Source organism: Hydra viridissima, unplaced genomic scaffold, assembly GCF_058129835.1.
Source record: "Hydra viridissima isolate aposymbiotic clone 2 unplaced genomic scaffold, HvirCarnegie_v1 scaffold_138, whole genome shotgun sequence".
Classification (NCBI taxonomy): Eukaryota; Metazoa; Cnidaria; class Hydrozoa; order Anthoathecata; family Hydridae; genus Hydra; species Hydra viridissima.
Window position 1 is genome coordinate 6,462 of NW_028324398.1, and position 22,878 is coordinate 29,339.

The window sequence follows — 22,878 nt, forward strand, 5'->3', positions numbered from 1 at the left end:
AAGGCCCATCTTTATTGCCAAACTGAACAAACTTATCTAAACTACATAAATGGTTTCACGATATTGCCATATTGAACAAACTTTTCTAAACTACCCTCTTTTGAATTTTTAGCTTCATGTTTTTAATTTTGTCTTTAATATGGCTTTGGTAGGAGTACTTTTGCAAGACATGAATGAGCTTGTCACTGCTATGATTTGCCAAGATGCCAAGGTAATCTTTGTACGAGCAACTTGAGCTTACATCTGTAAACACGTCTTGCAAGATGTATGCAACACCAAAGCTGCACATCGTGGAAAACTTCTGGTGTTGAACCATTCGTTGTGGCCAGGGCAAGCATTCAGCTCTTCAACTATTTCATCTAAAATTTTACAAACTCAAGTCATAACACAAAGTGATTAAATCAAATATTCATTTGGTTCTGAAGTAAGACAAGATTTATTCTGTTTTTTTATTTATTTTTTTTTTGTTGACCTTATTGTTTGCACTGATAGCAATAACTGGTTTTTGAAAGATTACCTAAATGGCATTGGCTAACTTCTGCTTTGTTTTCCTTTGTTCTTGGCTGAGTTGATCCTGAAATAAAATAAAACCATGTTCATTTTTCTAATTCATAAAAACCATCAACAGTTTCTAAGTGTTAGAGATGATAACAAGCTGTGCATGATTTCTAACGGTGATGTTTCTAACTTCATCATTAGAAATCGGGTAGACACAACTTTCTAAAAGTGCACTTAGCAATGATGGCTAGTTTTTGTTAACAGTTAACCATCTGAAATTGTGCAAGAAGAGGTTTGTGTTTATATATCTTTGTATAAATTAGGTTTTACATTACCGATGAGTTCTTGAGTGAAAGATGGCATTTCCAACTTGATTTTTTTTCTTCTTGGATCTTTTACTTCTAAAACATAATCAGTTTTAGTATCATTCACTTGTATAAACATTTAAGCAATCACAGAATTAGTCCTGCAACAAATACATACACACTTCTGTGTTGTTTTTTTGTTTTGTTTTGTTTTTTTTACAGCTCTAACAATAACAATAGGGCAAGGAGTTGATTTGGGCATTTTCATTTTTTGAAAGCGTGTTGAGATTTGCATAAAAATCAAAAATCAAAAATCAAAAAGAATTTACCTCTGGATGTAGAGGCAAGACTTTGGCTAAATAGGCTACCAACAGATTGAACAGCATAAGGTGAGAGCTGCTTTGCAAGAACAGTACCAGCCTGTTGGACAGGAACAGCTGAAACTGGATCAGATGAAAGAAACAAACTGGGTTTGGCCAATGTTTGCTGAAAAGCAACAAGGCTAGGAGTCAGAGGAACAGAAAAGACCTCTTTTGAAGGACAGAAAGCGACTTGCTGAGAAGGAGAAGCAGAAACAGGTTTGGCAACCACTTGCTCATTAAAGTAAACTGGAGAAAGTTTTGCATGGTGTTCAATAAAATCCGGTTCATCAGGAAATAATGTTAATGCAAGAGGAGAACAAGCTGTGCCAACAGGAACAGCTAGAGTCTGATCTACATCCATACAAACAGCTTGTTCGTTAGGAACTAGTTGTGCAAGAGCAGGGGATAGTTCAAGAACTGGACCAGCGATTGTTTGTTCAGATGGAACAGACGAAACAGGAGTTGAGGTAGGTTCACACAAGAAATCTACGGCATGGTCGTTGCTATCCTCTAAAGGAACATTGTTTTCTACAGCTGGAGAAAACGGAACCACTGTGGTACAGCTGAAAGTAGCAGCACATTCTTCAGAGTCAGAACCGGAGTCTAAATCTTCCTCAAAGATGTCCTCAACCTCATGAAAACCGTACTCCTCTGCATTAGTTTGGAGCCAGTCCATCACATCCTTCTCCTTCTTTGGTGGTCTCTCAGACTTTTCAACAGTCAAAGACTCTATGACTCCGAAGGACTGTCCGATGCCCAGGGCAAAGCGCAACTCCTCTGCAGCGTTCCACTGGGACACATAAAAGCTATCCATTGTGTTCCTGCTGTGCTTCATGTAGAGTGTAGCAAACCGCTCGCGATCTTCTTTGCTGTTGTTGGCAAAGTAAGTGGCTATCGAACCGCGAATGCAAGTGGGAGTAAGACGCTTCATGGGAATGTTTACTTGGCTTTTTCTGAAGCAGGACGTCAGGCAAGAGGAGATAGCAGAGGAACCCATCTGGTAAACAGGCACTCTAGTTGCACCGAGTGTCACACATTCGTCTTTGTTGGGTCTCATCGATGGAAAAAGGGGCCTGTAGCAGTCGCTCAACTCCAAAACAGTCTTGGTGTCTGCAGCCATGTAGTGAGAGTCGTTGACAAGAAGGTCTCTGTATCTCAGCAAATAAATATCGATCAACACTTTCAAGTCGTTCGGCACTAGAATGTTTTTGGCTCCGTACTTGTATGCTGTTTTGTAGCGCTCTTGCACAATGCAATATCCACACTCACTCTTCTCAGCAGCCATGTAGTCTCTAATGTTTAAAAGAGCAATGTTAGATTTTCTTAAACTGTTAATTACAGTGACAGAGAGCAGAAGATGGTTTCGTAGAGACACAGCATTGTCTCTAGTCGGTGTAAGAGACGGCTTTCTAATCGATTCCACTAACTGTCTTACGTATGCAGACTTGCCATATTCGTTCAGCAAACTGACATTGATGATGTTGATGCATTTTTTGCTTTTCACAAGGCTCCTCCTCAAAGAACGAAAGGGCCTCAGCACTTTTTGTAACTCCTCCACCTTGCAGCGCAAACGTCGGATGGCCTCATGAGAAAGTCCGAAATAGACATTCCTGGCTTCACTGAAACGAAACAGGAGACAAAGGTAGACAAGGCGGTTGTACAACGTGTGACAAGACATGGCTTTTGTTTGGTCAAGTTCACTCAGCTTGGAATTGAGCTGAATGTTTTTAAAGTGCATGGAAAAGTATCTATCCTCCAAAACGTTGGAATTGGTGAGAGCGTTCGGGTGCAGCGTCAGCGTGCTGTCACAACATGTCAATATTTCAACAACTGCATTTTTGTAGATCTTTGCTTGTGACAAAGTGTTGTTGTTGGCTACCACAAGCCACTTTTCAAAATCTCTGAAGAGCTCATCTGCTGACTGGTAATAAAAGTGAAAAGCATCTTTGTCCAGCTGAAACAAGAGTCTCTTATCTTCTGTCAAGACGGAGGAGTTGGAAACCAAGTGCTTTAAGGAATTAAAATCAGAGTCTAGGACGGATTCGGTGTTCAGCTCTTTGTTTTCTACAGAGGTGCAGTGGTTTGCAGAAGGAGCCTCGGACGAACCAGCAACTGATGAGGGCAAGCTTAAAAGAGGATCAGAGGAAAGAACCGGAGAAGAAAAAGAGGAGGAAGGCCCAGGAGCAGAGGATGCAGAGCCTGATGCAGACGCTTGTTCAGCTACTGGCTTAATACCAAAGAAGGCAGGTCGAATAAATTGAGGGACATAGAGCTTGTCGTTGTCGTATCGCTTTGCCTCTGCAATCTTTTGTTTGATCGTCTTGGAATCGTAGAAATGAGTCTCTTTCAAGTGTATGTCCAGTCGGTCGTAATACTTCCAACATTGCAAACAGGGGTAAGGTTTTGGACAGCCGGACTTGCGTTCGAGACGAGCATGCTGAAACTTCCTGACCATTGCAGAGTAAAAGATGGAAGCTTCATCCAAAGTCCAAGAATGATCTTTTTTAGTCAAGTGTCTTTTAATGCTTGTGGAGGAATGTTTGCACAAAGGCATCGGACAGCTAACAGCGTACCTCTTCTTGGTACCATAGAAAGGTACAACCCTGTTTACGGAGCCACACGCTGCAACTAATGCGGCCCTGACTTTGTTTTTGAGCTTTAAGTCTCTCTGTTCTTGTGACTGCCTTCTTTTCTTTTTTTTCGCTTTAGAGTTCGGAGAAGGGGCAACAACAGTGTTGTTTTCTTGTGAAGAAGACATGTTCAGGTGTTTGTTTGCAACGGTTTATGCTAAAAAAAAGAAGACAGTTAGTGAGAGTGTTTTTCTTCTGCCTGCATCCTGGAATCCTGGAATGTTTACAACTGCAGGGAAGAGCTGTGTTTTTTCGAATCCTCTGCAAAAGAGAAAAAAGAAAGAAAAGAGAGCAACAAGAAGAAACAAAGTTTCCACTAGCAAATGAAAAAGAATGAGAGCAACTAGCATTACATGCATGGTGGCAGCAGTGATTGCTATTATGAGAAGGAGAATGAGAAAAAAAAAAAAAAAAAAGAAACAAATAAATAAAGAGATGGAGTTTGAGAGGATCTCGCAACCATATGACTCAAAGAAAGAAACTGTGTTGAAAAAAGGCAAGAGAGGGCAAATAGAACTTGCTAACAAGGACAAATGACAGACATAACTACAACAGTAACAACTCTCATTGCAAGCATAATAACAACAGCATCAGCATCACTGACTCAGAGAGTGTTGACATAACAAAAAAGAAAACAAAAGTACAAGCCAAGTGGGGGAACATTAACAAACACTCATTGCAACTATAACAACAACAACAACAACAGCAACAGCATCACTGACTCAGAGGGTATTGATAAAAAAAAACAAGCAAAACAAAAACAAACAAAAAAACAAATAAAAAAACAAAACAAGCAAATTGGGTGAACAGTAACAACTCTCATTGCAAGCATAATAACAACAACAGCATCAGCATCAGCATCACTGACTCAGAGAGTGTTGACAAAATAAAATAGACAATAAGCAAGCAAAGTGGGTGAACAGTAACAACTCTCACTGCAAGCATAATAACAACAACAGCATCAGCATCAGCATCACTGACTCAGAGAGTGTTGATAAAATAAAACAGATTATAAACAAACAAAGTGGGTGAACAGTAACAGCTCTCATTGAAAGCATAATAACAACAACAGCATCACTAACTCAGAGGATATATAAAAAAACAAACAAACAAACAAACAAAACAAAAACAAAAAAAAAACAAGCAAAGTGGCTGAACAGTAACAGCTATCATTGCAAGTAAAATAACAACAACAGCATCAGCAACATCATCACTGACTCAGAGAGTGGTGATAAAATAAAACAGATTAAAAAACAAGCAAAGTGGCTAAACAGTAACAACTATAAATACAAGTAAAATGACAAAAGCAGCAACAGCATCACTAACTCGCAGGGTGTTGATAAAAAAAAAAGCAACAAACAAATAAAGCAAGCAAAGTGGGTGAACATTAACACTCATTGCAACTATAATAACACCAACAGCAACAGCATCAGTGACTCAAAGGGTGTTGATAAACAAAAACAAAGGCACAAACAAAACAAGCAGAGTGGGTGAACATTAACAACACTTATTGCAAGCATAATAACAACAACAGCATCAGCATCACTGACTCAGAGAGTGTTGATAAAATAAAATAGATTATAAACATGCCAAGTTTGTGAACATTAACAAACACTCATTGCAACTATAACAACGACTACAGCAACAGCATCACTTACTCAGAGAGTGTTGAGAAAAAAAACAACAAAAAAAACAAAAACAAAACAAAACAGAAAACAGAAGTACAAGCCAAGGGGGGGAACATTAACAAACACTCATTGCAACTATAACAACAACAACAGCAACAGCATCACTTACTCAGAGGATATTGATAAAAAAAACAAACAAACAAACAAACAAAACAAGCAAAGTGGCTGAACAGTAACAGCTATCATTGCAAGTAAAATAACAACAACAGCATCAGCAACATCATCACTGACTCAGAGAGTGGTGATAAAATAAAACAGATTAAAAAACAAGCAAAGTGGCTGAACAGTAACAACTATAAATACAAGTAAAATGACAAAAGCAGCAACAGCATCACTAACTCGCAGGGTGTTGATAAAAAAAAAAAGCAACAAACAAACAAAGCAAGCAAAGTGGGTGAACATTAACACTCATTGCAACTATAATAACACCAACAGCAAAGAGAGATGTGACTCAAAGGGTGTTGATAAACAAAAACAAAAGCACAAACAAAACAAGCAAAGTGGGTGAACATTAGCAACACTTATTGCAAGCACAATAACAACAACAGCATCAGCATCACTGACTCAGAGAGTGTTGATAAAACAAAATAGATTATAAACAAGCCAAGTTGGTGAACATTAACAAACACTCATTGCAACTGTAATAAGAACAACAGCAACAGCATCACTGACACAAAGGGTGTTGATAAACAAAAACAAAAACACAAGCAAAGTGGGTGAACATTAACAACACTCATTGCAACTATAACAACAACAACAGCAACAGCATCACTGGCTCAAAGGGTGTTGATAAAATAAAGAAATAAAAACAAAACAAGCAAAGTGGGTGAACAGTAACAACTCCCATTGCAAGCATAATAACGACAACAGCAACAGCAACACCATCACTGACTCAGAGAGTGTTGATAAAATAAAATAGATTATAAACAAGCCAAGTTGGTGAACATTAACAAACACTCATTGCAACTATAACAACGACTACAGCAACAGCATCACTTACTCAGAGAGTGTTGAGAAAAAAAAAACAAAAACAAAAAAAAAACAAAACAAAACAGAAAACAAAAGTACAAGCCAAGTGGGGGAACATTAACAAACACTCATTGCAACTGTAACAACAACAACAGCAACAGCATCACTTACTCAGAGAGTGTTTATAAATAAAACAAAAAACAAAAACAAGAAACAAAAATACAAGCCAAGTGGGTGATTACTAACAGCGCTAACAGCAGCAACAACAGTGTCTTTAGAAACAACAAACAAGTACAACAGCAACAACTGCTTTTACAGAGTATAACAATAACAACAACATGGCACTAACAACAACAAAAGGGTTGGAATAAAAACCTGTAGGCAAAAGGAGAGCTGCATTCAGACAAGATCGATTACAAAGAGGCTCTTCTTTAGGACAGAGGAGAAACTGCTTTTGAGGGACAGAGGGACTTTTGTTGTTGTGGTTGTTGTTGTTGTTGTGCAGAAACCAACAAACTTTTATTGAACCGAATATAACCGAATATAACCGAAAGTCTTGTTTGCTTCTGTTTTGTGCCATCAAGAAGGGAAAACAAAACATCACAAAACAAACGAAGCAAACGAAACAAACAAACAAACAAACGAACGAAACAAACAAACAAAAAAAAAAAAATTAAAAAAATTAACAAACAAACAAACAAACAAACAAGCAAACAAACAAAAACAAATAAGAAAAACAGAAAACGCAGTACCGAAACCTCGCCATTTTTTATCCTTCCTCAAGCTTTCTCTGGGCGCCAAAGACCGAGAAAGTTGAGCAAACGTGACGTTGAGGGGGGGGAGGGGGGTACTTAAGGACAGCAGACCGACCAATGGCACGCTTAGGAGAGACCCACGTGAATGCTACATTTTCTTTCTATGTACGCTGAATCCGCTCAAAGTCTGGAATTTCCAGCATTCACGTGTCATCACTCCAGCCACCAGATTGGCCCACACTTTGCACACTTTCAAGACTAGAAACTCACTTGTGCTCAATTTGAGCAAAAAAAAAAAAAAACTAAGTCTCGCATGGCGACAACTTTTCCAAAAGCAAACAAAGGCAAACGAAGGCAAACGAAGAAAAAACAAAAACAAATAAACAAAAACAAAACCGAATAGGGAGAGAGAGAGTGAGTCGACTCATTTCTTTCGACTGCCTTAAACGAGAAGTCTAAAACGTTTAAAAGTTGAAAACTAAGTTTTTTAAATGAACTGCACCGAAAAAACTTTACGACAGTTTAGCTGGTTAAAAACGCAGAGGAAAATATTTTATAAAATTTAAGCGTTCTAAAGATGTCCATTTTTGTTTTTGTTTTTTTTATTTTGGTTTGTTTCTGGCTTGTTTCTTTCTTTAAATTCTAGCGATCGAGCATATTTGAACGGTTTCATCAACCTGTCGGCGCACGTGCTCGAGAGCTAGAACTTTGATTGCTTTTGTTGTTGAGAATTGAGAATGTCCGAGCAGGTTTTTTTATCGATTTCATCGCTTGTGGCGAGGCAAAAATCAAAACGCTTTTTGGACGAAAGAAAAGAGATTAAAAGGAAAAAAGAGAAGAAAAAAAAAACAAAAAAATAGGTTATGTGTTATGAACATTTATTTTCTCACGCGATGACGTCTAGTTTTGTTAGAGTAATTAAAATATGGTATCAAGTTTGTAATTTCTATCTTATTTTTAGTTACGGATAATTGCCAATTATGTCACGTTTAGTATACACAACGCTGTTTTCTTAATAGCAATATGATACAAACAAGTTATAAAAAAAAAAGCGTTCGCTCGATCTTCCTTAGTCAGTTGAACAAAAAGAAATTTTCACAACATATGATTGATTTGGTTGTCCTAGCAAGCTGTTTTAGCAAACGACTAGAGGTTGCAACTGTTGTTCATTGAAAACGAAAAATCTAGCGTCAGCAAGAAATTTTTGAATACATAATGTACACAAAAGTGGCACTTACAAATGAAAATGTAAAAAAAAACTGTTTACCTTGATGCCAGACTCGCAGAGATGTTGTCGCTCGTTGCTATCGACTGCGAACAGCTTTGTTGTTTTTCGAAGTGCCTCTTCATTCTACTTATAGCCGAAGTTTTGGCTTCGAAAAAAAATACGAACGTCGTTAAGCTCAACGAGCTGCTTTAATTGTTGTTCGTGCGAAAACGAAATGCTTAAAACGGATAAAAGTGTTGGCGTAATTACACTTTTCGACCGCGATGCAGTTTGTCAACTCTAGCGTACTTTTTTGGCTCGTGGAGCAAAAGCCTCATGATAATAGCAAAGGCTTAAAATGTCTTAACATGTCAGCAAAGGCTTAATATGCTTAATAAACTGTGGTTAAGCTTTTGCGGTGCAGTTCATTTACAACTTAATTTGCAACTTGCTGGCACAAGCAAACGTTTATGACTTCTCGTTTAAGACAGTTGAGCGAAATCAGTCGACTCACTCATTCTCCCTTTTCTGTTTTGTTTTTGTTTTGTTTTTTTGTTTTTGTTTTTGTTTTTGTTTGTTTTTTTTTTTTCTTTGTTTGTCTTTTGTTTAAAATGTAAAAAACTCGAAAGGAAAGTTGTTGCTTTGTTTGCTTATTGAAAGTTTTCGCCAGTTGCAAGACTTAGTTTTGTTTTTGTTTACTTATTAAAATATCGAGGAAAATATTTGAGGACATCGCATTCTAATGGTGCCTTTATAACAACATCTAACGATTTAACGTTTAATGTTGTGCTCAAAAAAAAAATTCCTTTTATATCTCTCAATGGTCTCCAACGATAAAACTGCCGACCAATCGCAACGATTAAACAGCCAACCAATGGCAGCTCAATGGTCTCCAAACAAGAGACTGCCGACCAATGGCAGCTCAGTGGTTTGAGAAGTGAGATCATTCGATTTCCTTTTATTATCTCCAGTTTGAACTAGTGCTTGGCTTGTGGTGCAGAAACTAAAACTTCCCGTTTTTGTATTTTGTTTTGAATTTCTTTGCTTTGAGCTTTTTAATCGATCGATAGCTTTAGGAGAAAAGAAGAAACCCCTCTGACGAAGTCTTGGCTTTTTTAAAAACGCTCAAATTTTGGCAAACAAATCTCATACGAAACGCTACTTTGATGTCAAGCTTTCGTTACTCCCTACTCCCTTCTAGCGGAGGGCGGCAAAAAGGTGTTGCATCCTAGAGCTAAAAGTGAGGAGGGAAGCAAGTTTTTTTTTCGTTTTGTTTGCTTTTTTATGTTTTTTGTTTTTTTGAGGGGGGAGAGTTAGAGGGTAAGGGGGTTAGGATTAGAGGGGGTTGGGGTTACGGTTTGGAAACCTGGGGACGAGGATATCAAGCAGGAGTTTAGTGTCCACGAGGGGCGTCCTTCGGTTGTAACGTGCCGCTAGGTGCACGCGTCTAGTAGTTTCGTTGCATCGACCTAGAGGAGTTTTCTGATAGATCTTGCGCTTTGGGCTCAGTTAATCGGTCTGTATCCATTGTAAACACGGTGTCTGCCGTTAGAAAATCGTTAACCAGGCGTTTGTGAGCTTTAACAACCATCCCTTTGAGTTTAAAACGAACGTTTCTTCAAAAGCCACTCGAGATGGAGGTACTCACGGAGGTTTGTTACGGTAACAACCCTGTGGTTTGCCATCTTCTTTCTTTCCGCAGCGTCGCAAACGCATCGGCCGGTCTCTTAGGTGACGAAAAAACGTCTGATCTCTCGACTGGAATGCTTAACGTACTAAGATTAGTAGAGTTAGTACTAAGAGTTGCATCTGGCCGCCGTAATTTTCTTCGATGATGTCTTGAAAATTTCGTGACGTCGTTTTCAAACCTCTAGGGTCGATTTTAACCTTCGACCTTAAAGTCGATTTTAGCCTTCGGTGTGGCTCTGTACAACTTTTGCGGTGAAAAAGCTTGCGCGGAGTCTACAGTTGTATTTAGCCGACAGACGCTGGCAACGCAGAAACAGAATGACTCTTGGGCGGCGCAAACCGAGCGTTCAGCAAATTTCTAGCATTTTACGTCAAAGCGGACAATCTGCACGACAAATAAAGCTAACTTTCTCGTTGCAACAGTTAGTCACTGGATCGTTGGACGAGTGTGTACAGCTGTTTTGCGTCGAAAGCCGACCGGTGGTCGGATGCGACTCTTCTTTTCATTCGAAAATCAGAACCTGGCCATCAGTCGTGTATCACCATCGAATGCTTAATGTAGTGATTTCTCGAAACGACAAAAGCTTGTAAAACAAACAGCTTCGCTGTACTGTTGCCTAATATGTTAACGGATGGCCAGGAACAACCTTGGTCTGTAATGAATGAGTTCGTTTTTCCATTCGAGGCACTAATTACTGCAGTTTTAAAAGTCACCTAAAGTATAAGCTCATCTCTCCATTCAAGAAAAACAAGCATCAGAGTTTCGGAAAGTTTGCATGCACGACACCACCATCGATGATACTTAAACAAACAGAAAATGAATTGCAAAACAGAACCACTGAATTGCAAAACATAACAACGGACAGCTTGTAAAATGCATGGTGATGAGCTTCTTCAATCCAATCAAGGAACCAAGCATCACAGTTTCGGCAATGGTGCATGTGCAAATCAGCAAACTGTGATACTTAATCAAACAACTTCACTGTTTTGCTTAGTTTAAGAACGGATGGCTAAGAACAACCTCGTTAGTGAGTATGAAGTCATCTCTTCATTCCAGGAATTAATAATAATCAGAGTTTTAGAAGTCTCTTACGTGCGATACTACTATCAACGGTACTTAATCAAACAGCCTCTCAGAATGGCCTAGTTTGAGAACGGGAAGGCTAGGAACAACCTTAGTAGTGAGTCATCAGTTCAACTTTTCATTCAAGGAATTAAGCATCTAAAATCTGAAAAATAAAAAGAAGAGCTCTTTGTTAGAAGTTCTTATTTTTATTTTTCCTCAACTTCTATTTCTTTTCTTTTTTTACTTTTTTTTTTTTAATGATAGTTTTTCTTTTTTTTTATCTATTTTGTTCGTTTAAATTAATACAACAGGCGTTTTAGGTCGTTTCTGTAACATTATTTAACACTTTAAATTGTAATAAATATTTGAACAGAAGAAAATCCCTTTCGTAACGTTAAAATGTCATAAGAACATTTCATCTTTACCAAATACGCTTGTAAAAATAGTTTCACTTTTAAAGTTTGTTGTATATGTCTTTTAATTTAGTGAATCGCAATTTGGATTTTCTTAGGCGCACATCTACTTTAGTTGCTTTTTCTTAAAGAAAGGTCACCAGAGTTTTCTTACACAGCCCCTGCAGCATAATCTTTAACAAAATACTCTTTTGAAAAGTTTTACATTGAAATAAACAAAAGCCATTTGCGTAAGTAGAGATAACTTAGAGAATAAAAAGTGCATAAACGCCTCGCTACTTTGATGAAGAAGAAACGGATGACTAAATGCAACTTTTTAATTTCGTGTGCTATCTCTTTCGATTAAGGTACTTTTTGAATATTTTTTCAAAGAAATGTTAGCGTAGTTTTCCTTTTTTAAATTTAAATCATGTTTAAAGGTAGTTTTTGAATGTTTTTTCAAAGAAATGTTAGCGTAGTTTTCATCTATTAAATTTAAATCATGTTTAAAGGTAGTTTTTGAATGTTTTTTCAAAGAAATGTTAGCGTAGTTTTCATCTATTAAATCTAAATCATGTTTAAAGGTAGTTTTCGAATATTTTTTCAAAGAATTGTTAGCGTAGTTTTCCTCTTTTAGATCTAGCTTATGTTTAAGGTAGTTTTTGAGTATTTTTTCAAAGAAAAGTTAGCGTAGTTTTCCTCTTTTAGATCTAGCTTATGTTTAAGGTAGTTTTTGAGTATTTTTTCAAAGAAAAGTTAGCGTAGTTTTCCTCTTTTAGATCTAGCTTATGTTTAAGGTAGTTTTTAAATATTTTTTTAAAGAAAAGTTAGCATAGTTTTCCTCTTTTGGATATAGCTTATGTTTAAGGTAGTTTTTAAATATTTTTTTTAAAGAAAAGTTAGCGTAGTTTTCCTCCTTTAGATCTAGCTTATAATTCAGGTAGTTTTTGAATATTTTTTCAAATAAAAATTAGCAAAGTATAGTTTATTTAGCATGACATCACAAAATACTAAACTCAAAAAGGCAAGATAAAGTATAAGATAAACGTAAAATAAGATATAGATGAAACAAATGTTAGGCTGCATAAAATCAAAAACTGCATTGCCTATCATAAACACAAATGTCTAGTGAGAGCTTTTAAAGGTCGTTCTTTTCGTCTTTTAATTTGGTGAATCGCGATTTGAATTTTCTAAGGCGCACATGTCTTTCAGTTGCTTTTTTCTTAAGGAAAGGTCGCCAGAGTTTTTTTACGCAGCTCCTGCAGCATAATCTTTAACAAAATACTCTTTTGTATATCATTACATAGAAATAAACAAAAACCATATGCGTAAACAGAGATAAATTAGAACGCAAAAGTGCATAAAAAGCCTCGCTACTTTGCTATAGAAGAAGTGGATGACTAGATACAACTTTGTAAATTCGTGCACTACCTCAATGGATTAAGGTATTTTTCGAAAGTTTTTTAAAAGCATAAATAGCGTAGTCTTCCTCTTTTAAATCTAGCTTATGTCTAAGCAGTTTTTGAATAGATTTTCAAAGAAAGGTTAGCGTACTTTTCCACTTTTAAGTTTAGCTTATGTAGCTTGACAAAACAACACACAAAAAGACAAGATAAAGTATCAGATAAACGTAAAATAAAATATAAATGAAACTAAAGTTAGGCTGCATAAAAAACAAACAACTTAATAATCTACTAGACATGTTTAAGTTGAATTAAGTAAAGTCCTTTGCGCAAATTTGGGTAGATAAGAGAGTAAAAATCCATAAAAAGAAGATGTGGATGAGTAGATACAATTTTTTAAATTTGTGTGCTATCTCTATTGAATAAGGTAGTTTTCGAGAGTTTTTTCAAAGCAAAATTAGCGTAGTGTTCCTCTTTTAAATCTAGATTATCTCAAAAATAGATTTCGAATAGTTTTTCAAAGAAAGGTTAGCGCAGCTTTCCTCTTTTAACATTAGCTTATGTAGCTTGACATCACAGAACACAAAAAGATAAAATAAAATATAAGACAAACGTAAAATGAAAAATAGATGTAGCTAAAGTTAGGCAGCATAAAAAACCAACAACATAATAATCTACTAGGCATGTTTAAATTGAATTAAATAAAATCCTTTGCGCAAAAATAGGTATGTTAGAGAGTAAAAGCGCATAGAAAGCCTCGCTACTTTGCTGTGAAAGAAGTGGATGACTAGATACAACTTTTTAAAATCCTGTGCTATCTCTATCGATTAAGGTAGTTTTCGAAAGATTTTTCAAAGCAAAAATAGCGTAGTCTTTCTCTTTTAAATCTAGATTATGTCTAAGGTAGTTTTTGAACAGCTTTTCAAAGAAAGGTTAGCGTAGCTTTCCTCTTTTAAGTTTAGCTTATGTAGCTTGACATCACAAAACACAAAATTCAAAAAGACAAAATAAAATATAAGATAAACGTAAAATAAAATATAGATGAAGCTAAAGTTAGACTGCATAAAAAAACAACAACGTAATAACCTACTAGAATCTAATAAAACCCTATGCACAAATGTAGGTATGTTAGAGAGTAAAAGTGCATAAAAAGCCTCGCTACTTTGTTTAAGGTAGTTTTTGAATAGTTTTTCAAAGAAAGCTTAGCGTAGTTTTCCTCTTTAAAGTTTGGCTTATGTAGCTTGACATCACAAAACACAAAACACTAAAAGGAAAGGTAATATAAAAGTTAATCGTAAAATAAAATGTAGGTGAAATAAATGTTAGGCTGCATAAAAGAAAAAAAAAATCGTAACATAATAATCTTCTATATATGTTTGGATTGAATTAAATGAATTCCTTTGCGTAAATATAAGCAAACTAGTGAGAAAAAGTGCATAAAGAGCCTCGCTACTTTGCTGCAGAAGTAGTGGATGACTATATGCAATTTTTTAAAATCGTGTGCTATCTCTATCGATTAAGGTAGTTTTCGAAAGTTTTTTCAAAGTAAAAATAGTGTAGTTTTCCTCTTTTAAATCTAGCTTTTGTCTAGGGTAGTTTATGAATAGATTTTCAAAGAAAGGTTAGCGTAGCATTCCACTTTTAAGTTTAGCTTAAGTTGCTTGGCATCACAAAACTCAAAACTCAAAAAGAAAAGATAAAATATATGATAAACCTAAAACATAATATAGATGAAACTAAAGTTAGGCTGCATAAAAAACCAACAACATAATAATCTACTAGGCATGTTTAAATTGAATTAAATAAAATCCTTTGCGCAAATGTAGGTATGTTAGAGAGTAAAAGTGCATGAAAAGCCTCGCTACTTTGTTAAAGGTAGTTTTTGAATAGTTTTTCAAAGCAAGTTTAGCGTAGTTTTCCTCTTTTATGTTTAGACTATGTAGCTTGACATCACAGAACACAAAGCTCAAAAAGGCAAGATAAAATATAAGTTAATCGTAAAATATAGATGTAACAAAGTTTAGACTGCATAAAAAACCAACAACATAATAATCTACTAGGCATGTTTAAGTTGAATTAAATAATGTCCTTTGCGCAAATATAGGAAAGTTAGAGTAAAAATCCATAAAAAGCCTCGATACTTTGCTGAAGAAGAAGATGACTATATGCAACTTTTTAAAATTGTGAGCTATCTATATCGATTTAGGTCCTTTTTGAGTACTTTTTCAAAGAAAAGTTAGCGCAGTTTTCCCCTTTTAAGATTAGATTATGAAGCTTGACATAACAAAACACAAAACTAACAAAGGCAAGATAAAATATAAGGTAAACGCAATATAATGTATAGATGAAACTAAAGTTAGGCTGCATAAAACAAACGGGTAACAATACTCTTCTATGTATGTTTACATTGAGTTAAATAAAATCCTTTGCGCAAATATAGGTATGTTAGAGAATAAAAGTGCATAAAAAGCCTCAGTACTTTGCTGTAGAAGAAGTGGATGAGTAGATACAATTTTTTAAATTTGTGTGCTATCTCTATCGAATAAGTTAGTTTTCGAGAGTTTTTTCAAAGCAAAATTAGCGTAGTGTTCCTCTTTTAAATCTAGATTATCTCAAAAATAGATTTCGAATAGTTTTTCAAAGAAAGGTTAGCGCAGCTTTCCTCTTTTAACATTAGCTTATGTAGCTTGACATCACAGAACACAAAAAGATAAAATAAAATATAAGACAAACGTAAAATGAAAAATAGATGTAGCTAAAGTTAGGCTGCATAAAAAACCAACAACATAATAATCTACTAGGCATGTTTAAATTGAATTAAATAAAATCCTTTGCGCAAAAATAGGTATGTTAGAGAGTAAAAGCGCATAAAAAGCCTCGCTACTTTGTTAAAGGTAGTTTTTGAATAGTTTTTCAAAGACAGGTTAGCGTAAATTTCCTCTTTAAAGTTTAGCTTATGTAGCTTGACATCACAAAATATAAAACTCAAAAAGACAAGATAAAATATAAGATAAACGCAAAATAAAATATAGATGAAACTAAAGTTAGGCTGCATACAAAACCAACAACATAATATTCTACTAGTTATGTTTAAATTGAATTAAATAAAATCCTTTACGCAAATATAGGTAAGTTAGAGAGTAAAAGTGCATAAAAAGCTTTACTTTGCTGAAGAAGAAGATGAATAGATGCAACTTTTTAAATTCGTGAGCTATCTCTATCGGTGTAAGGTAGTTTTTGAACAATTTTTCAAAGAAAAGTTAGCCTAGTTTTCTTCTTTTAAGTTTAAATTATGTAGCTTGACATCACAAAATACAAAACTCAAAAAGACAAGATAAAATATAAGATAAACGCAAAATAAAATATAGATGAAACTAAAGTTAGGCTGCATACAAAACCAACAACATAATATTCTACTAGAAAAGTTAGCCTAGTTTCCTTCTTTTAAGTTTAGATTATGTAGCTTGACATCACAAAACACAAAAAGGCAAGATAAAATACAAGGTAAACGTAAAATAAAATAGAAGTCAAACAAAAGTTAGGTTGCATAAATACAAAAACTGCATTGCCAAAAATAGAATTTGTTGTCTAGAAAGACCTTTTAAACTTTGTTTCTTTCGTTTTTTGACTTAGTGAATCGCGATCTGGTTTTTCTTAGGCGCGCTTGTTTCTTAGTTGTTTTTTTTGTAAAGAAACTTTATTCAGACGTTTTTTTTTACGCAACTCCTTTAACATTATTTTTAACAAAGTATTCTTTTATACGTGTTTACATTGAAATAAAACCCTTTGCGTAAATAGAGATAAATTAGAGAGCAAAAGTACATAAAAAGCCTCGCTACTTTGCAGAAGAAGAATTGGATGGCAAGATTCGTGTGCTTTCTCTTTCGTTTAAGGTACTTCTTGAATATTTTTTCAAAGAAAAGTTAGCGTAGTTTTCCCCTTTTAAGTTTAGCTTACGCAGCTTGACATCACAAAACGCAAAAACCAATAAGGCATGATAAAATACAAGATAAACGTAAAATAAAATAGAAGTGAAACAAAAGTTAGACTGCATAAAAACAAAAAAAAAAAAAAAAACATAATATACTTCTATGTATGTTTACATTGATCTAAACAAAATCCTTTGTGTAAAGATATGAAAAAATAGAGAGTAAGAGTTCATAAAAAAGCCTCGCTATTTTGCTGAAGAAGAAATGGATGTCTAGATCTTTTAAAATAAGGAACTTTTTGATTTCTTTTTCCGAAAAATGGTTGGAGCAGTTTTCCTTTTTTAAATTTCACTTATGCAGTTTAACATCACAGGAAATATTATTTTGCTTTTTAACAAACTCTTAAAAACATCAGAAGTAATTCTAAATGCAACTCTATTAAAAGTTTTCACAGAATAACAAAACGACTTCTTTTTTTTTTTTTTAAAGATAAAAAAAAGTTTGAACTATCTTTAAATAAGAAATGTGAGAACAGTTTAACAGAACTTCTTGTTTATTATGTCTTTAGCGAAACAGATAAAAATATTTGCAAAAGCATAGATAAAACAAACTACACAAAAGGCCCATCTTTATTGCCAAACTGAACAAACTTATCTAAACTACATAAATGGTTTCACGATATTGCCATATTGAACAAACTTTTCTAAACTACCCTCTTTTTGAATTTTTAGCTTCATGTTTTTAATTTTGTCTTTAATATGGCTTTGGTAGGAGTACTTTTGCAAGACATGAATGAGCTTGTCACTGCTATGATTTGCCAAGATGCCAAGGTAATCTTTGTACGAGCAACTTGAGCTTACATCTGTAAACACGTCTTGCAAGATGTATGCCAACACCAAAGCTGCACATCGTGGAAAACTTCTGGTGTTGAACCATTCGTTGTGGCCAGGGCAAGCATTCAGCTCTTCAACTATTTCATCTAAAATTTTACAAACTCAAGTCATAACACAAAGTGATTAAATCAAATATTCATTTGGTTCTGAAGTAAGACAAGATTTATTCTGTTTTTTTATTTATTTTTTTTTTGTTGACCTTATTGTTTGCACTGATAGCAATAACTGGTTTTTGAAAGATTACCTAAATGGCATTGGCTAACTTCTGCTTTGTTTTCCTTTGTTCTTGGCTGAGTTGATCCTGAAATAAAATAAAACCATGTTCATTTTTCTAATTCATAAAAACCATCAACAGTTTCTAAGTGTTAGAGATGATAACAAGCTGTGCATGATTTCTAACGGTGATGTTTCTAACTTCATCATTAGAAATCGGGTAGACACAACTTTCTAAAAGTGCACTTAGCAATGATGGCTAGTTTTTGTTAACAGTTAACCATCTGAAATTGTGCAAGAAGAGGTTTGTGTTTATATATCTTTGTATAAATTAGGTTTTACATTACCGATGAGTTCTTGAGTGAAAGATGGCATTTCCAACTTGATTTTTTTTCTTCTTGGATCTTTTACTTCTAAAACATAATCAGTTTTAGTATCATTCACTTGTATAAACATTTAAGCAATCACAGAATTAGTCCTGCAACAAATACATACACACTTCTGTGTTGTTTTTTTGTTTTGTTTTGTTTTTTTTACAGCTCTAACAATAACAATAGGGCAAGGAGTTGATTTGGGCATTTTCATTTTTTGAAAGCGTGTTGAGATTTGCATAAAAATCAAAAATCAAAAATCAAAAAGAATTTACCTCTGGATGTAGAGGCAAGACTTTGGCTAAATAGGCTACCAACAGATTGAACAGCATAAGGTGAGAGCTGCTTTGCAAGAACAGTACCAGCCTGTTGGACAGGAACAGCTGAAACTGGATCAGATGAAAGAAACAAACTGGGTTTGGCCAATGTTTGCTGAAAAGCAACAAGGCTAGGAGTCAGAGGAACAGAAAAGACCTCTTTTGAAGGACAGAAAGCGACTTGCTGAGAAGGAGAAGCAGAAACAGGTTTGGCAACCACTTGCTCATTAAAGTAAACTGGAGAAAGTTTTGCATGGTGTTCAATAAAATCCGGTTCATCAGGAAATAATGTTAATGCAAGAGGAGAACAAGCTGTGCCAACAGGAACAGCTAGAGTCTGATCTACATCCATACAAACAGCTTGTTCGTTAGGAACTAGTTGTGCAAGAGCAGGGGATAGTTCAAGAACTGGACCAGCGATTGTTTGTTCAGATGGAACAGACGAAACAGGAGTTGAGGTAGGTTCACACAAGAAATCTACGGCATGGTCGTTGCTATCCTCTAAAGGAACATTGTTTTCTACAGCTGGAGAAAACGGAACCACTGTGGTACAGCTGAAAGTAGCAGCACATTCTTCAGAGTCAGAACCGGAGTCTAAATCTTCCTCAAAGATGTCCTCAACCTCATGAAAACCGTACTCCTCTGCATTAGTTTGGAGCCAGTCCATCACATCCTTCTCCTTCTTTGGTGGTCTCTCAGACTTTTCAACAGTCAAAGACTCTATGACTCCGAAGGACTGTCCGATGCCCAGGGCAAAGCGCAACTCCTCTGCAGCGTTCCACTGGGACACATAAAAGCTATCCATTGTGTTCCTGCTGTGCTTCATGTAGAGTGTAGCAAACCGCTCGCGATCTTCTTTGCTGTTGTTGGCAAAGTAAGTGGCTATCGAACCGCGAATGCAAGTGGGAGTAAGACGCTTCATGGGAATGTTTACTTGGCTTTTTCTGAAGCAGGACGTCAGGCAAGAGGAGATAGCAGAGGAACCCATCTGGTAAACAGGCACTCTAGTTGCACCGAGTGTCACACATTCGTCTTTGTTGGGTCTCATCGATGGAAAAAGGGGCCTGTAGCAGTCGCTCAACTCCAAAACAGTCTTGGTGTCTGCAGCCATGTAGTGAGAGTCGTTGACAAGAAGGTCTCTGTATCTCAGCAAATAAATATCGATCAACACTTTCAAGTCGTTCGGCACTAGAATGTTTTTGGCTCCGTACTTGTATGCTGTTTTGTAGCGCTCTTGCACAATGCAATATCCACACTCACTCTTCTCAGCAGCCATGTAGTCTCTAATGTTTAAAAGAGCAATGTTAGATTTTCTTAAACTGTTAATTACAGTGACAGAGAGCAGAAGATGGTTTCGTAGAGACACAGCATTGTCTCTAGTCGGTGTAAGAGACGGCTTTCTAATCGATTCCACTAACTGTCTTACGTATGCAGACTTGCCATATTCGTTCAGCAAACTGACATTGATGATGTTGATGCATTTTTTGCTTTTCACAAGGCTCCTCCTCAAAGAACGAAAGGGCCTCAGCACTTTTTGTAACTCCTCCACCTTGCAGCGCAAACGTCGGATGGCCTCATGAGAAAGTCCGAAATAGACATTCCTGGCTTCACTGAAACGAAACAGGAGACAAAGGTAGACAAGGCGGTTGTACAACGTGTGACAAGACATGGCTTTTGTTTGGTCAAGTTCACTCAGCTTGGAATTGAGCTGAATGTTTTTAAAGTGCATGGAAAAGTATCTATCCTCCAAAACGTTGGAATTGGTGAGAGCGTTCGGGTGCAGCGTCAGCGTGCTGTCACAACATGTCAATATTTCAACAACTGCATTTTTGTAGATCTTTGCTTGTGACAAAGTGTTGTTGTTGGCTACCACAAGCCACTTTTCAAAATCTCTGAAGAGCTCATCTGCTGACTGGTAATAAAAGTGAAAAGCATCTTTGTCCAGCTGAAACAAGAGTCTCTTATCTTCTGTCAAGACGGAGGAGTTGGAAACCAAGTGCTTTAAGGAATTAAAATCAGAGTCTAGGACGGATTCGGTGTTCAGCTCTTTGTTTTCTACAGAGGTGCAGTGGTTTGCAGAAGGAGCCTCGGACGAACCAGCAACTGATGAGGGCAAGCTTAAAAGAGGATCAGAGGAAAGAACCGGAGAAGAAAAAGAGGAGGAAGGCCCAGGAGCAGAGGATGCAGAGCCTGATGCAGACGCTTGTTCAGCTACTGGCTTAATACCAAAGAAGGCAGGTCGAATAAATTGAGGGACATAGAGCTTGTCGTTGTCGTATCGCTTTGCCTCTGCAATCTTTTGTTTGATCGTCTTGGAATCGTAGAAATGAGTCTCTTTCAAGTGTATGTCCAGTCGGTCGTAATACTTCCAACATTGCAAACAGGGGTAAGGTTTTGGACAGCCGGACTTGCGTTCGAGACGAGCATGCTGAAACTTCCTGACCATTGCAGAGTAAAAGATGGAAGCTTCATCCAAAGTCCAAGAATGATCTTTTTTAGTCAAGTGTCTTTTAATGCTTGTGGAGGAATGTTTGCACAAAGGCATCGGACAGCTAACAGCGTACCTCTTCTTGGTACCATAGAAAGGTACAACCCTGTTTACGGAGCCACACGCTGCAACTAATGCGGCCCTGACTTTGTTTTTGAGCTTTAAGTCTCTCTGTTCTTGTGACTGCCTTCTTTTCTTTTTTTTCGCTTTAGAGTTCGGAGAAGGGGCAACAACAGTGTTGTTTTCTTGTGAAGAAGACATGTTCAGGTGTTTGTTTGCAACGGTTTATGCTAAAAAAAAGAAGACAGTTAGTGAGAGTGTTTTTCTTCTGCCTGCATCCTGGAATCCTGGAATGTTTACAACTGCAGGGAAGAGCTGTGTTTTTTCGAATCCTCTGCAAAAGAGAAAAAAGAAAGAAAAGAGAGCAACAAGAAGAAACAAAGTTTCCACTAGCAAATGAAAAAGAATGAGAGCAACTAGCATTACATGCATGGTGGCAGCAGTGATTGCTATTATGAGAAGGAGAATGAGAAAAAAAAAAAAAAAAAAGAAACAAATAAATAAAGAGATGGAGTTTGAGAGGATCTCGCAACCATATGACTCAAAGAAAGAAACTGTGTTGAAAAAAGGCAAGAGAGGGCAAATAGAACTTGCTAACAAGGACAAATGACAGACATAACTACAACAGTAACAACTCTCATTGCAAGCATAATAACAACAGCATCAGCATCACTGACTCAGAGAGTGTTGACATAACAAAAAAGAAAACAAAAGTACAAGCCAAGTGGGGGAACATTAACAAACACTCATTGCAACTATAACAACAACAACAACAACAGCAACAGCATCACTGACTCAGAGGGTATTGATAAAAAAAAACAAGCAAAACAAAAACAAACAAAAAAACAAATAAAAAAACAAAACAAGCAAATTGGGTGAACAGTAACAACTCTCATTGCAAGCATAATAACAACAACAGCATCAGCATCAGCATCACTGACTCAGAGAGTGTTGACAAAATAAAATAGACAATAAGCAAGCAAAGTGGGTGAACAGTAACAACTCTCACTGCAAGCATAATAACAACAACAGCATCAGCATCAGCATCACTGACTCAGAGAGTGTTGATAAAATAAAACAGATTATAAACAAACAAAGTGGGTGAACAGTAACAGCTCTCATTGAAAGCATAATAACAACAACAGCATCACTAACTCAGAGGATATATAAAAAAACAAACAAACAAACAAACAAAACAAAAACAAAAAAAAAACAAGCAAAGTGGCTGAACAGTAACAGCTATCATTGCAAGTAAAATAACAACAACAGCATCAGCAACATCATCACTGACTCAGAGAGTGGTGATAAAATAAAACAGATTAAAAAACAAGCAAAGTGGCTAAACAGTAACAACTATAAATACAAGTAAAATGACAAAAGCAGCAACAGCATCACTAACTCGCAGGGTGTTGATAAAAAAAAAAGCAACAAACAAATAAAGCAAGCAAAGTGGGTGAACATTAACACTCATTGCAACTATAATAACACCAACAGCAACAGCATCAGTGACTCAAAGGGTGTTGATAAACAAAAACAAAGGCACAAACAAAACAAGCAGAGTGGGTGAACATTAACAACACTTATTGCAAGCATAATAACAACAACAGCATCAGCATCACTGACTCAGAGAGTGTTGATAAAAT

The 22,878-nt window shown here is 36.1% G+C and overlaps 2 protein-coding genes and 1 long non-coding RNA gene across 3 annotated transcripts; 1 reads left to right on the forward strand and 2 right to left on the reverse strand.

Annotated features, from left to right (window-relative positions):
- Positions 1 to 444: 444 nt before the first annotated feature.
- LOC149875844 (uncharacterized) lies at positions 445 to 7,280 on the reverse strand. Its single transcript, XM_090076127.1, has 4 exons — positions 7,205 to 7,280; positions 1,133 to 3,952; positions 834 to 899; positions 445 to 574 (listed from the first exon to the last, which is right to left on the reverse strand). The coding sequence occupies exons 2-4, from the start codon at positions 3,921 to 3,923 to the stop codon at positions 474 to 476; spliced, it is 2,958 nt and encodes a 985-aa protein (XP_089932253.1). The 5' UTR covers positions 3,924 to 3,952; positions 7,205 to 7,280; the 3' UTR covers positions 445 to 473.
- A 9,480-nt stretch (positions 7,281 to 16,760) lies between these two features.
- LOC149875845 (uncharacterized) lies at positions 16,761 to 20,826 on the forward strand. Its single transcript, XR_016449009.1, has 2 exons — positions 16,761 to 16,857; positions 17,665 to 20,826. It is a non-coding gene; the product is annotated as an uncharacterized LOC149875845 (long non-coding RNA).
- LOC149875846 (uncharacterized) lies at positions 17,507 to 22,339 on the reverse strand. Its single transcript, XM_090076126.1, has 4 exons — positions 18,646 to 22,339; positions 18,347 to 18,412; positions 18,031 to 18,087; positions 17,507 to 17,872 (listed from the first exon to the last, which is right to left on the reverse strand). Exons 1-4 carry the CDS (start codon positions 21,434 to 21,436, stop codon positions 17,553 to 17,555), a joined length of 3,234 nt encoding a protein of 1,077 aa, XP_089932252.1. The 5' UTR covers positions 21,437 to 22,339; the 3' UTR covers positions 17,507 to 17,552.
- Between the last annotated feature and the right edge of the window lie 539 nt (positions 22,340 to 22,878).

Bases quoted from the DNA above. Each gene is read 5' to 3' on its own strand.
- LOC149875844 (XM_090076127.1), bottom strand. From the start codon at position 3,923: ATGTCTTCTTCACAAGAAAACAACACTGTTGTTGCCCCTTCTCCGAAC. The intron at 900-1,132 runs GTAAATTCTTTT...ATTATGTTTTAG, and splicing joins TCTTGCCTCTACATCCAGAG to AAGTAAAAGATCCAAGAAGA. The intron at 575-833 runs GTAATGTAAAAC...ATTTTATTTCAG, and splicing joins TTTCACTCAAGAACTCATCG to GATCAACTCAGCCAAGAACA.
- LOC149875846 (XM_090076126.1), bottom strand. From the start codon at position 21,436: ATGTCTTCTTCACAAGAAAACAACACTGTTGTTGCCCCTTCTCCGAAC. The intron at 18,088-18,346 runs GTAATGTAAAAC...ATTTTATTTCAG, and splicing joins TTTCACTCAAGAACTCATCG to GATCAACTCAGCCAAGAACA. The intron at 17,873-18,030 runs GTAATCTTTCAA...GTAAAATTTTAG, and splicing joins AGTTAGCCAATGCCATTTAG to ATGAAATAGTTGAAGAGCTG.